Consider the following 11,079-nt stretch of genomic DNA (forward strand, 5'->3'; position numbering starts at 1 on the left):
CCGTCAGGTAATCATATAAAAAAAATATGAACTTACCCTGTAAACTGCAAACTAATCCCGTGCTTACTCCAGAGATGACATCACTGAGGAGCCATTCTTTGATTGGATATCTTGAGACCCAGTCTATAATTGGTAAACACTTTTTTAGCATCCGCAGAGAGCCCTTGCTTGAACATCTGCAAGACACAGACCCTTTAGAGATCCTGCAGTACTTCACTTTTGGTGAAAGTAAATATTATTTACAGTAAATATTATTCATATTATTAGTAATGCTGAGACATTGAAGTAGTATCAAAGTAATGTCAATGTTATGTTGCCAAGATATTGAAGTAACATTACAGTAGGCCCAATTTCTTTAGGTGATGATGAAGAAATGCAAAAGAAAGAAACTACACTATGTTTAATTATGATAGCAATATTAATGTAATCTTACAATATAAAGTGATGTTATAGTATAGTTGGAGTAATGTATTGTAAAGTTATAGTAATGTTGCTGTAAAGTTGAAGTCGTACTGTGGGGATATTGAGGAAAAGCTGCAGGACTCACCCACAGGATTTGTGGAGCCTCGCCGACAGGCTGTCCTCCTCCAGGCGTTCCTGGCGTTCTCCGTCCACCTCAAAGCTCGGAGTGGAGTAGATCGGCCGCGAGATGGAGTACCGCTTCTCTGGTAGGTCAGGATCCATGACAGACTCCTGATTCATACTGCATAATGTGTCATCAAACAATAATAAAAAAGTACACATCAAAACAAAACAAAACAAAAAAGAGAGAATGCATACTTTAAGACCACAAATTTGTTCCATATTTAAGACAAACATATAGTGGCAGCCTACCAAATAAATGTGTGAACTTATAAATTATTTTGTGTTGTTTTTAATTCTGTGATGTCTTCCATTTCTGATAAAAAATAAAAAATAAAACATCACAATTTAATGGCTGTTGCAGAGAGCTTGCAATCCTTGTCCTTACACAGTCTGTGTGTGTGTGTGTGTGTGTGGCGTTGCTGGCGTGAAGGTGGTGTCAAAACTTTATTCTAATCATGCTTTGGTGTTAACTGCTCTGATATCTCACCCATACGTGTTATTTTTCAAACATGAAATGTTTGTCCAAATATGTCAGGTCATATATTAGCCCACTTATCACTTATCAACTTATCATTATCATCCTTCAAACATATCTGTATCAGCCTCTGAAAAAATTCAGCTAAATATTTTTAGACCAGAAATATTTTCACTTACCAACAGTTGTCATGGCAAAGAAAGGTAAAAAGTTACTTTCTTGTCACACATTGTTATTGAAATGTAAGACCACATCATGGAGTAAAGCCTTGATATACAGTTATTGATTTATTTGTTGAAAAAGAAGGCATGTAGGCATCCTCTTTGTCTGTGCCACAGTAAGTGGCATGTGTTTAAGCTTTTCTATGTGTGTATACTCTCCTACCCTACTAGCAGTCAAGGACAGCTGTAGCAAAACACTCATACACACACATGCACACACGCACACACACACACACAGACTCACATGGACATGTAGTCATCTGAACAAATACTGCCCTGAAGGACAAATAACACTTTAATCTCTTATCTGCTGTTCCACTCTCTCTACCCTTCTCCTTCCTGCTAATCTACTCACTTGCTAGGAGGCATGACCCTGGTGCTAATCACATTTCACTTTTCTTTTTCTCTTTTCAGTACTTTACTTTCTTTTCTCTCATAGCTACTCGGATCAGCGCTTTTTCATTTGGCTGTTACCGTAATAATGTGCAGAAAAATCTCAGTGGCATAAAATTTCAGATAAGAATTGATGTTTTTTGGGTTTGGAACAGAGAAGCTTAAGTTTAAGTTTAAGATTATGTTTACATGGAAATTTGAATGCAAACTCTTGCAGATATATTATTCACTGATTTACATCGGCTTACAGGTAACCAGGGAGTGTTTATCATTTACTGTTTAAACCTGTCATCATCTGTAATCAACATCATATAATTACATTAAAGTTGGTAAAAATGGAAGAGTAGTAATAAATAACTTACTTGTTCATTAAAGCAAGTGTTATCCTTTTACAATAGTCTTCGTAAAAACAAGGTGATGTCAAATGTAGACAGTTGGAAACTGATTGTACATGTTCACAACTTCAATAAAGAGCTTGGTATCAAAGAGTACATCCTCTCAGTTTCATCGGAGTTTTGTCCTCCCCGCTCCGACTCCCTCAGTAGAAAAGAAGTTCCAGGTATGTTGATATTTATGGATCCATTCTTCCTCTCACTTAGTCATCCACTCCAGCTCTTTCAGTGTAACAACGTTCCGGTACCTCAGTTCCTCAGTACTGCTGGCTCTTGTTCTTGTCCATTGCATGTTGATATGGATGTGTCCTCTCTCTTTCATGCACACACACACACACACACACACACACACACACACACACACACACAATCTTTCTCTGAGAGCACGTCAGGTCGTGCTTTGGTGGTGGTTATAATGGGGGGAGGTCTGTATGTGTGTGAGTGTGAGTGTGTGTGTGTGTGTGTGTGTGTGTGTGTGTGTGTGTGTGTGTGTGTGTGTGTGTGTGTTTGTGTGTGTGTTGTGTGGCAGAGGAAAAAGGAGGGAGTACAGGAGTGACATCAGACATTCTATACTCAGACCCTGCCAAAGGTGAACTCCCTTCATATTGTATAAAAGTGTGTGTGTGTGTGTGTGTGTGTATGTGTGTGTATGTGTTGGGGGGGTTGGGGTCAGGGTGTAAGTAGGGTGACCAGACGTCCTCTTTTGCCCGGACATGTCCTCTTTTTGAAACCTAAAAATGTGTCCGGGCGGAATTTCAAAGTCGTCCGGGATTTTGTTATTCTAGCCTCAAACATGTTTAGGCCTACAGCGAATTTGCATCGCTCTCTCTTTCATTCATGGATATACAGTATCCAGGCGCGCGGGAACATATTTTTGACTAGGGGTGCTGAATAACAAAATAATGGATGTCCGACGATTTCTCCCCTAGTATGATATGATTCGAGTTTAGACAGCTAAATACGCCATTTTATGAGTAGACCCTCTGGTAGACTTAAGAGCGAGAACAGCCACATTCCACTGCAACTATGCGCAGCACTTGCCACTCCGACTCATCAATAAAAACTGCGCGCACACACACCAGACCCATAGAAGCGCACTTGACTTCATTAAACTATTTCAGTATATTGCTTTTCTGATTGTCAAAACCACACTAGAGATGTTTGGCTTGAAAATATAATTAGGCTGCAATGACCTACAATGGCAAACAATTTCTGAGTAGCCTAACTTATGGCGTCTCCACTCCACAGCAAAAGTGTCCTAACCACCAATTACAGCGGTTTCTATCTGAGCGACTCCAATAGTAAAAGGATTTCAGTGTCATATTTCGGTGGCACTAGCTAAGCTGTCGTGGAACTCGAGATGACATGTCTACTGATAGGCAACAGGTCTCACCAAATTCGTGGATTTGGGCTAGATCAGCCACATTGCCTGACACTAACAGAAACTGAGCCGTACGTGAGGTCGTGGGCTTGCCAAAGACTAATTGCAAAAGATGCATCCTACCTCATCTGTTGTCGTTTGGTATTCGAAATTGGGCTTTTCACAATCCAACGATATATCCAAAGTGCGAACTAGTTGGTGATGGTAAGTGCGGACTAGTTGTTGCTGGCAGTAGGCTATGCATGCTACACAGAGTTCTAACAGGTGCATGGCCTAATAAGCAGGCAAGATATAACCCACGATCGCCATGGTTTCGTTATCAATTCGTGTTTGTGGTAATAATGACAGCAACAATAAAACCATCTTGATCTTCATCATTTTTGACATATCAGCAGCCTCTGGATGGTCATATGCATAGTTAGCCTACCTTTAGTTTGCATTTACATTTTAAACACTGAATCTACTGTCTTTACTGCCGGGAGAGAAAAAAACCCTGTATTCTTTTCTGTAGCCTAATATTCTTTTCTCGAAGTCAACTAGCCTGCTTGCAACGTCTCGTCAGCGAGTCACGTCACTTTCACTTCTATAGCTAGACTATAACGTTTAATCTTGACTATGGCTATATTCAAAGCTATCCATAACCGTTTTTGCTATTTGCCTTTTTGACAACAAATATAATGACAAACTGCGAATTTGTAGGCCTATTGACAAAAAGCAAGGGGTGCTGCAGCACCCTCAGCACCCACCTTCCCGCGCCCTTGACAGTATCTATGTCTTTCATTCACATACTAGTCACGGCCTCCCCCTACAGTTCGCTTTGCATTGAGTGGAAAGTGTAGAGCCTGACCAGCTACCGTCATTGGTCGATAGTAATCTCAAACATTTAATTGGTCAGTCAGTCACCTCAATAGCGCAAACTTCCTTGTTTAGTGTAAGTTCACTGATGAATTAAAACGTAAATTTCCATGTTTTTGTCTCGGTCGATATCAACATGAAGCTGAGTGCCGGACCTGCAAAGCAGGCACTTATACGCGTCGGTCGCAAATAAAGGTGCCAACGACCTACAGGTAGGCTACACAATGTTCAGCAAAGCATCGAACGGCAGCGAGGGGTGAGAGCTCATCAGCTAAAGTGAGTTTTCCGACCTTAACATTACGCCTCCAAAATCATTTTGATTGCACATAACCTCAACCATAGACTGTAGAAAATATAACATGACGAACGGCACTTCTGCCATTGTCTGAGCTATTTATTTAGCTGAACCTTTAAACTGCCTTTAAGGGATATCCTGCACACTGAAAAAACAGCAGATGTCAATAATCCTCTATCTACTGCAGCCTATATTCAGGTGAATTAAATATGTTGGCATAACATGAGGGATAGATGTAGGCCTATTTCTTTACAAAAGAAATATCTAATAATAATGGATTGAAAAGAGGTAGGCCTATCCCCATCAACACAACTGTTTTCAGCTACTGTAAAAGATTCATGTATTTTCAGAAACACCTTGGATCAAATTTAGAGATAGGCTATGCAACATTAAAGATGGGTCGCCATCCAAATGTATCTTGCGAGTATAGAGCTCAACAGCCCTGCTGTTATTGTAATTATTGTGTATTAAAACTTTCCTTTCATGTTATCAAAATAGTCTTTTGAGCCCCCCCCCCCGAAGTGTCCTCTTTTTCACAAACCCAAATCTGGTCACCCAGTGTGTGTGAAAGAAAGGAAGGAAGACTATGTCTACTGTTTGTGTACGTGTGTCCATCCATGTGTGTGTGTGGTGTGTGTGTGTGTGTGTGTGTGTGTGTGTGTGTGTGTTGGTGTGGGTCTGGACATGTGTTAGAGTGCATATCATGATGTGTCTTTATGTGTGTGTGTGTGTGAGAGAGAGATAACAAACCTCTTGATGAGCATACATGTACATTATTTTTTGTTTAAGTTCCATAGGGCTCTGGGACACATATGCCGATGAACACCATGTCTTTATAGAATGAGCACGCTCTTTGATGTTCACAGAGTGTTCAGGACTGTGTGTGCTGCTCCCGTGAAAGAAACGCCTCTATTCCTGACACTGTCACACATTATCTCTGTTGTGTTCTCCCCCTCAGATCTTCAGTCTTTGTTACATGTAAAAGATGTCCAAAGCAAAAAGTAAATGTTTTTGAAAGGCTGTTTGTAATTTTTTCTCTGTTTTGTGCTTTGTTTTGTCCCTCTTTTTTGTGCTTTGGTGGTGGTGGTGGTTATAATGGGGGAATGTCTGTACTGTATCTGTGCGTGCGAGCGTGCGTGCGTGCATGCGTGCGTGTGTGTAAGGAACCTAATTCCCAGGCTGATGATAATCCTCTCAATCATATATGGACTCTTGATCAGCTACTAAGTGTGGGCCTATTGTGGGCCTACTGTCACATGCTTGTCACATGTCCACAGGAACAGTTAACTAGGGACAGGAAATGTACAGTAATCAAATGTATACCTCATGTCATGTCTTGATCGATTCACTCTCACTTCAACAATGGTCTCAAGTCTCATCAACAGTACTCCTAATGTGTGTGTGTGTGTGTGTCTGTGTGTGTGTCTGTGTGTGTGTTTGTATGTGGCTGTGTGTATGTGTGTCAGTGGGGGAGAAAAACAGAGAGATATTTACATGTGTGCATGACTAAATATTGTGCAGACAGGTATAATTTGAAATTCATTTGTTTTCAAATCAATCAATTTACTGCTTTCAGGCATACTGCTGCATTCATACAGGCTTAATTGAAATGCATATCTCTGAACATTGGTGCCACCTAGAGGGTATTTGAATTCATGTCCAGATTTAAAGCTGTTCAAGAAATGTGTGATGTCAAGTGATGCCATGACAAAATCTAGCGGGAGTTCAGGGGTGTCACCCCCAGGAAAATGTTGTGAATACTGTTAAGTAAATACGCTATTTTTGCACACTTTCCATCAGCAAATAGGGCCTACACTATGCCTAAAACACGCATGCATGATCTGTTACCTCACCTATTATACAGACATCTGCGGGAAAACATTTACCTCACAAGGGAAATGGACATGGCCATAGGTTGCCAAAAAACACTTTGCTACGTTTATATAAACAGAAATGACATGTCGTGTGGACATCATAGTGTTAAAAATATTGAGATGTAGGCCTATCCGACCAGATTTCCAGCTTAGTGCCTTAGCCGACAGTGCGTGGAGACAGTGGTTCTGCAACTGCCATGATCACACACACTAGTGTGCTTGAGTGAGAGCCAGGTGTTATTATTATGACCGCTGCTGGCGTAGATGACCGCCGTTAGGCAGTCGTGGCCTACTGGTTAGGGCTTTGGGCTTGGAACCGAAGCGTTGGCGGTTCGATTCCTGACCAGTGGGAATGGTTGAAGTGCTCTTGAGCAAGGCACCTAACCACTCACTGCTCCCCGAACGCCGCTGTAGCAAGGCAGCTCACTGCCCCGGGTTAGTGTGTGCTTCACTGTGTGCTCTGTGTGCTCTTGGCCTAGAAAATGTACATTTACGATATACATTTACAGATAGCGTAGCCTTCATTTAGGGATTAAAAAATGAAAATGCAATACTATACTGCTTTAAATGCCCCTATCTTCTGTTGAGATGTTCTGAATTGCACCAAATTCCATGTGTATGATTAACCTGATATCCTCTGGGGGTATGCCAAGTTTTATGGAATTTCCTCCACGGGGGGCATAAAATAAATTAATTTATGTGTAAATTTAGTGACTGTACACCCATCGGCCTGTAGATGGTGGTGTTGAGCAAAGGTTGCTGGATGATGGAGAGGAGCTACAAGACAGGACTGTCTCACACACACTCTCTCTCTCTCTCATACACACCATACACACACACACACACACACACACACACATAAACACTTATAAAAACAGTGTTACACACAAAAACAATTGCTACCAATGAAGGGTTGACAACCCCTCAAAGGCAAAATAAAGTGTTTCAACCAATAACCGACGAGAGTTTTAATTGCACGGGAGGGAAGGAGTAGCGAGCTAGCTCTCTGTTTTGTGTGAACATCAACAGAAGTGACGTATCCCCGCTATCGCTGATACAACCTTTAAAGGGAACTTTGCCGTTTTTTAGCTTAATTTACCTTAACTGAACAGCTTCGGAGTCATTTATAGGACTTTTTTGAATGGTGGCCGTCTCGCTTCCCCCTAGCGCCTGTGAAAAGAAAAAAAAACCCTTGCAACTTTGGGCCGGTCGGGCCGACGGCCGCAGAGACTGAAAGTCTGGAAGCCTTGCAATGTGATAAATTGCTTTACTGCACATGCCCACTATAGGCACCAACTAGAACAAGGTAGCGATGGAGTTTCTCAGACATTCGTCATGGCAGAGCCAGCGAAAAGAAGCAGAAAGCGAGTAAACCGTTGTCGGAGGAACAGGGAAAGAGGAAACAGCAGACTGACAGATTGAGGAAGTGTCGTAAAATATTTACTCTGAAGCTGTAGGTGGAGCTCTGCAGAGAAACCTGCGAGCAAAAAGCGAGAAAACTGTGAAGAAATTGCCAAAATTGCATAGTTTCTCATTGTTTTCTGTAAAAGTTATTGTGCTGTCAATATATTGTACAACACCCAATAGCGAAATCTAAGGCAACGAAATACGTAGCAGAGTACGCTATTCGGAAACACAGATATCTGTTCACACCGATGCTACAAACATGCCAATGAGAGATATCTGGGCATGTGCCCCAGTATTAAACTGCTGTGCACCAGTAAAATCTCAAGTCCAGGACGGAGTACTCGTCACACAGATATCATACAGATATCACGTGAACAAGTGGAATCAAAGCTTTCCGATGAGCGAGTTGCTGTGATAAATGGTTTGCGATAAAATACATTGAATTTTCATGAAATGTAATCATATTTGCATTCTGTACACATCTCTGCACATCCATTACTTTCAGTGAAATATCTCACAAACTCTTCACTTAACGCATGGGAAACTGTATATCACAATAAACAGCAGGCCTTACCGAATACCAGGATATAAAGCATGCATCTGTACTGCAAGCGGTTCCTGGGTAATCCGGTTTTTAAATTGCAACACATTTCTACATGGTCTCCAACTTTGGGCCAGAATTATAATTTATTTTCATCTTAACTATTTATGTCAGTACAAAATTTTTTGTAAATTGCTTAGCCAGAGTATCCCACCACCATGGTTCTTATATTGCTAAATTACAGAATCCCACTTACATATGAATATATATTTTTTTTTCGTTAATGCAAAAATATGAAGAAAGCAATCATGAGATGCAAATTATTATTTCTTGAAAAAGGCTGACATAATATTACACAAGACAAATATTATCACATCATAGGCTACTTTCCCAGATATGGGTATCTCAGACTGTCCTGAAAAAGGAAGATATAGCATGTAGATGGCCATTACAATGACCATATAACTCAATGACCAATATAACTCTTAGATTAATAGCTGAACAACACAGGTGACCACTAGGCTACTGCATATTTTCATTTAGTGCTGAAATGTACACTATTTTGACCATTTCTGAATTGTGAAACACAACACAATGCTTTGTGGTTGTGAACTTATTACATCATCATAACTATTATACCGTTCTGGCTCGTCAGGCTAATTACACCTGTGTGTATGGTTAAAATTCTAAAATAATTTAGGCTACAGCACAAATATTTCCATCCATATATACAAATAATCAAGTCCTCTGAATTTATTTTCAAAGTGCACAAGATTGATGCATTTAAACGTTAAAATATTGTGCCCTTGTGCGGCTCTAGGTCTAGTGACCCTGTAGGCCTATTATATCCATAGCCTTAAATCTTTCTTCAGTGATTAGCAAGCTACCACCAGAAACCAACAATCAAGACCTGTGCGGCTCTCTCTCCTGCTTGCGTGTTGTAGATTTGTTTCAGTACTTTCTGTCTGCTTTCCTTTTGCAATCTCGTTTTTCTTTATAGTCCAGTGGACAGAAAGGTGAACCCGGAAATGTTGAGTACACCAAAGTTTTATGATGGAAATATATAGTATGGGTTCCCAGCATGCAGAAACTGCCGGATGCTAATTTGCATATGTTGGGCAATTTGTGTAATTGAGCTAATTAGCATAATAGCCTATATTGATCATATTATAAGAGCTGCTTGGCCAAAATGGACAATATTTTTAGGGGTTACTGGAGATGCTGAGTCCATATCTGACATTTTCAAGATTCAAAATCACTATTTAAACTTTAACAGTTTAAATTGCTGAATTTTTTGGTACAATTTAGACAGATTTTTGGAGGATAGGGCTGTAGCGATATACAGTAGGGCTGTAACGATACACCAACCTAACAATTCGATTCGTATCACGATTTTTGACCCACGGTTTGATATGAACCTCGATTTTTCTTTTTTTGGAGGGGGGGGGGGCTAGACATTTCAATAGCCTACCTTAGAACAACAGAAGATTGCAATGTAATATATCTGTATTATTTTATATCCTGATATAAAAAGAGAGAATACTGAATGTCTGATATTTATGACAGCACACTTTATGCAGATTAGCCTATAGCTTAGGCCTACTATTTCTATTACAACTCTACCACATTCAGCTGTCTGGTTGAAGCCTGGAAATATTGTAAACAAAGTAGCATAGTTGGCTAGCTTATCCTAGTCTACTGATTGGACTGTTCAGTTTCCTCATGTGTGTTTAAGGTAATACTGTTCTCCTTGGGACAAGCCTTTTGGGAAACATTGGTATTGAGATGATCATTCAGTTCTCTCAGAATCCCCAGCGCGAAACATCGTGGGAATCTCAAGCACAGTCCAGCGCGCTGGCACTGCACCTCCGATGCTCCACTCTGTCGTCTCGCCAGTCAGTTCCATTGCAGCCGGACCACGCTGCGCAATCAGGCTACAGCTACCGACGTTGGCGTCCTTCCTCTGCTGCCTTGTCGCAGAGCTGTCCTCCGCCGTTCCGGCCGCTCCACACCGCCATGATCGCGCCAAGGCCTAGACCTTCTCTCTGGCTCGTGCCATCGGATTTCACACAACAAACTGTTTTTCCCCCTTATTTTTCTAAAGAGCACCGGCGAACAGGCCGACTCGAACAGGCTCCGCCAACCGTCCGTCCTCAAGGCAGCACCTCCTTGCCGCTCCACCTCTGCTCTGCTCCGCAGCCAGGGCCACCGCCAACTCCAGCCTAAAGCTGCCCGGCGGGGGCAGGGGCTCCAGGTCTTCTCACGGTGAAGTCAGCACCCAGGCCGGCGTCACCACCTAATCTTCCAAGGCCGCTTCCTCAGGCCGTTCTCCCGGTTACGTGAAGTCCTTCTCCGCAGTGGCCACTGCATCGAGACCCTCTTCAGGCAAGCACTCCTCCCGTAGCCAGGCCCAGGCGACGACTGGTCTCCTCCCGCGGCTTCTACTGAAAGCCTCTGTAAGCTTTTTAGTACCCCTTACAAGGGCTCTCCTTTTGCTTGGGCCTCCACCTAGCGGTGAGAATGGACGGATTATGAACTTTCGGGCCCCTGGGCCCAGATGTATTAAGGGCCCCCCATTAATTGTCGCATATGTGGAAGGGGGGTTTGGGGGTCCTTCCTCAGAAATGTTTTAATTTGTTTGATGGGATTTCCTGTATTCT

At 41.8% G+C, this 11,079-nt stretch overlaps 1 protein-coding gene across 1 annotated transcript in view; it reads right to left on the bottom strand.

The window, feature by feature from the left end:
- The window catches only part of slc26a4 (solute carrier family 26 member 4), a 17,668-nt gene extending 15,244 nt beyond the window's left edge, over nucleotides 1–2,424 (bottom strand). The window contains exons 1-3 of the mRNA XM_076296659.1: nucleotides 2,037–2,424; nucleotides 548–703; nucleotides 37–176 (exon numbers count right to left, since the gene is read on the bottom strand). Coding sequence (XP_076152774.1) covers nucleotides 37–176; nucleotides 548–703; nucleotides 2,037–2,044 — 304 coding nt within the window. The 5' untranslated portion in view covers nucleotides 2,045–2,424. The remainder of the gene's footprint in view (nucleotides 1–36; nucleotides 177–547; nucleotides 704–2,036) is intronic.
- Between the last annotated feature and the right edge of the window lie 8,655 nt (nucleotides 2,425–11,079).

Source organism: Alosa pseudoharengus, unplaced genomic scaffold (assembly GCF_046254945.1).
Source record: "Alosa pseudoharengus isolate Yale_2024_CS ecotype anadromous, Long Island Sound unplaced genomic scaffold, YU_APseudo_1.1 YU_APseudo_1.1_scf_20, whole genome shotgun sequence".
Classification (NCBI taxonomy): Eukaryota; Metazoa; Chordata; class Actinopteri; order Clupeiformes; family Clupeidae; genus Alosa; species Alosa pseudoharengus.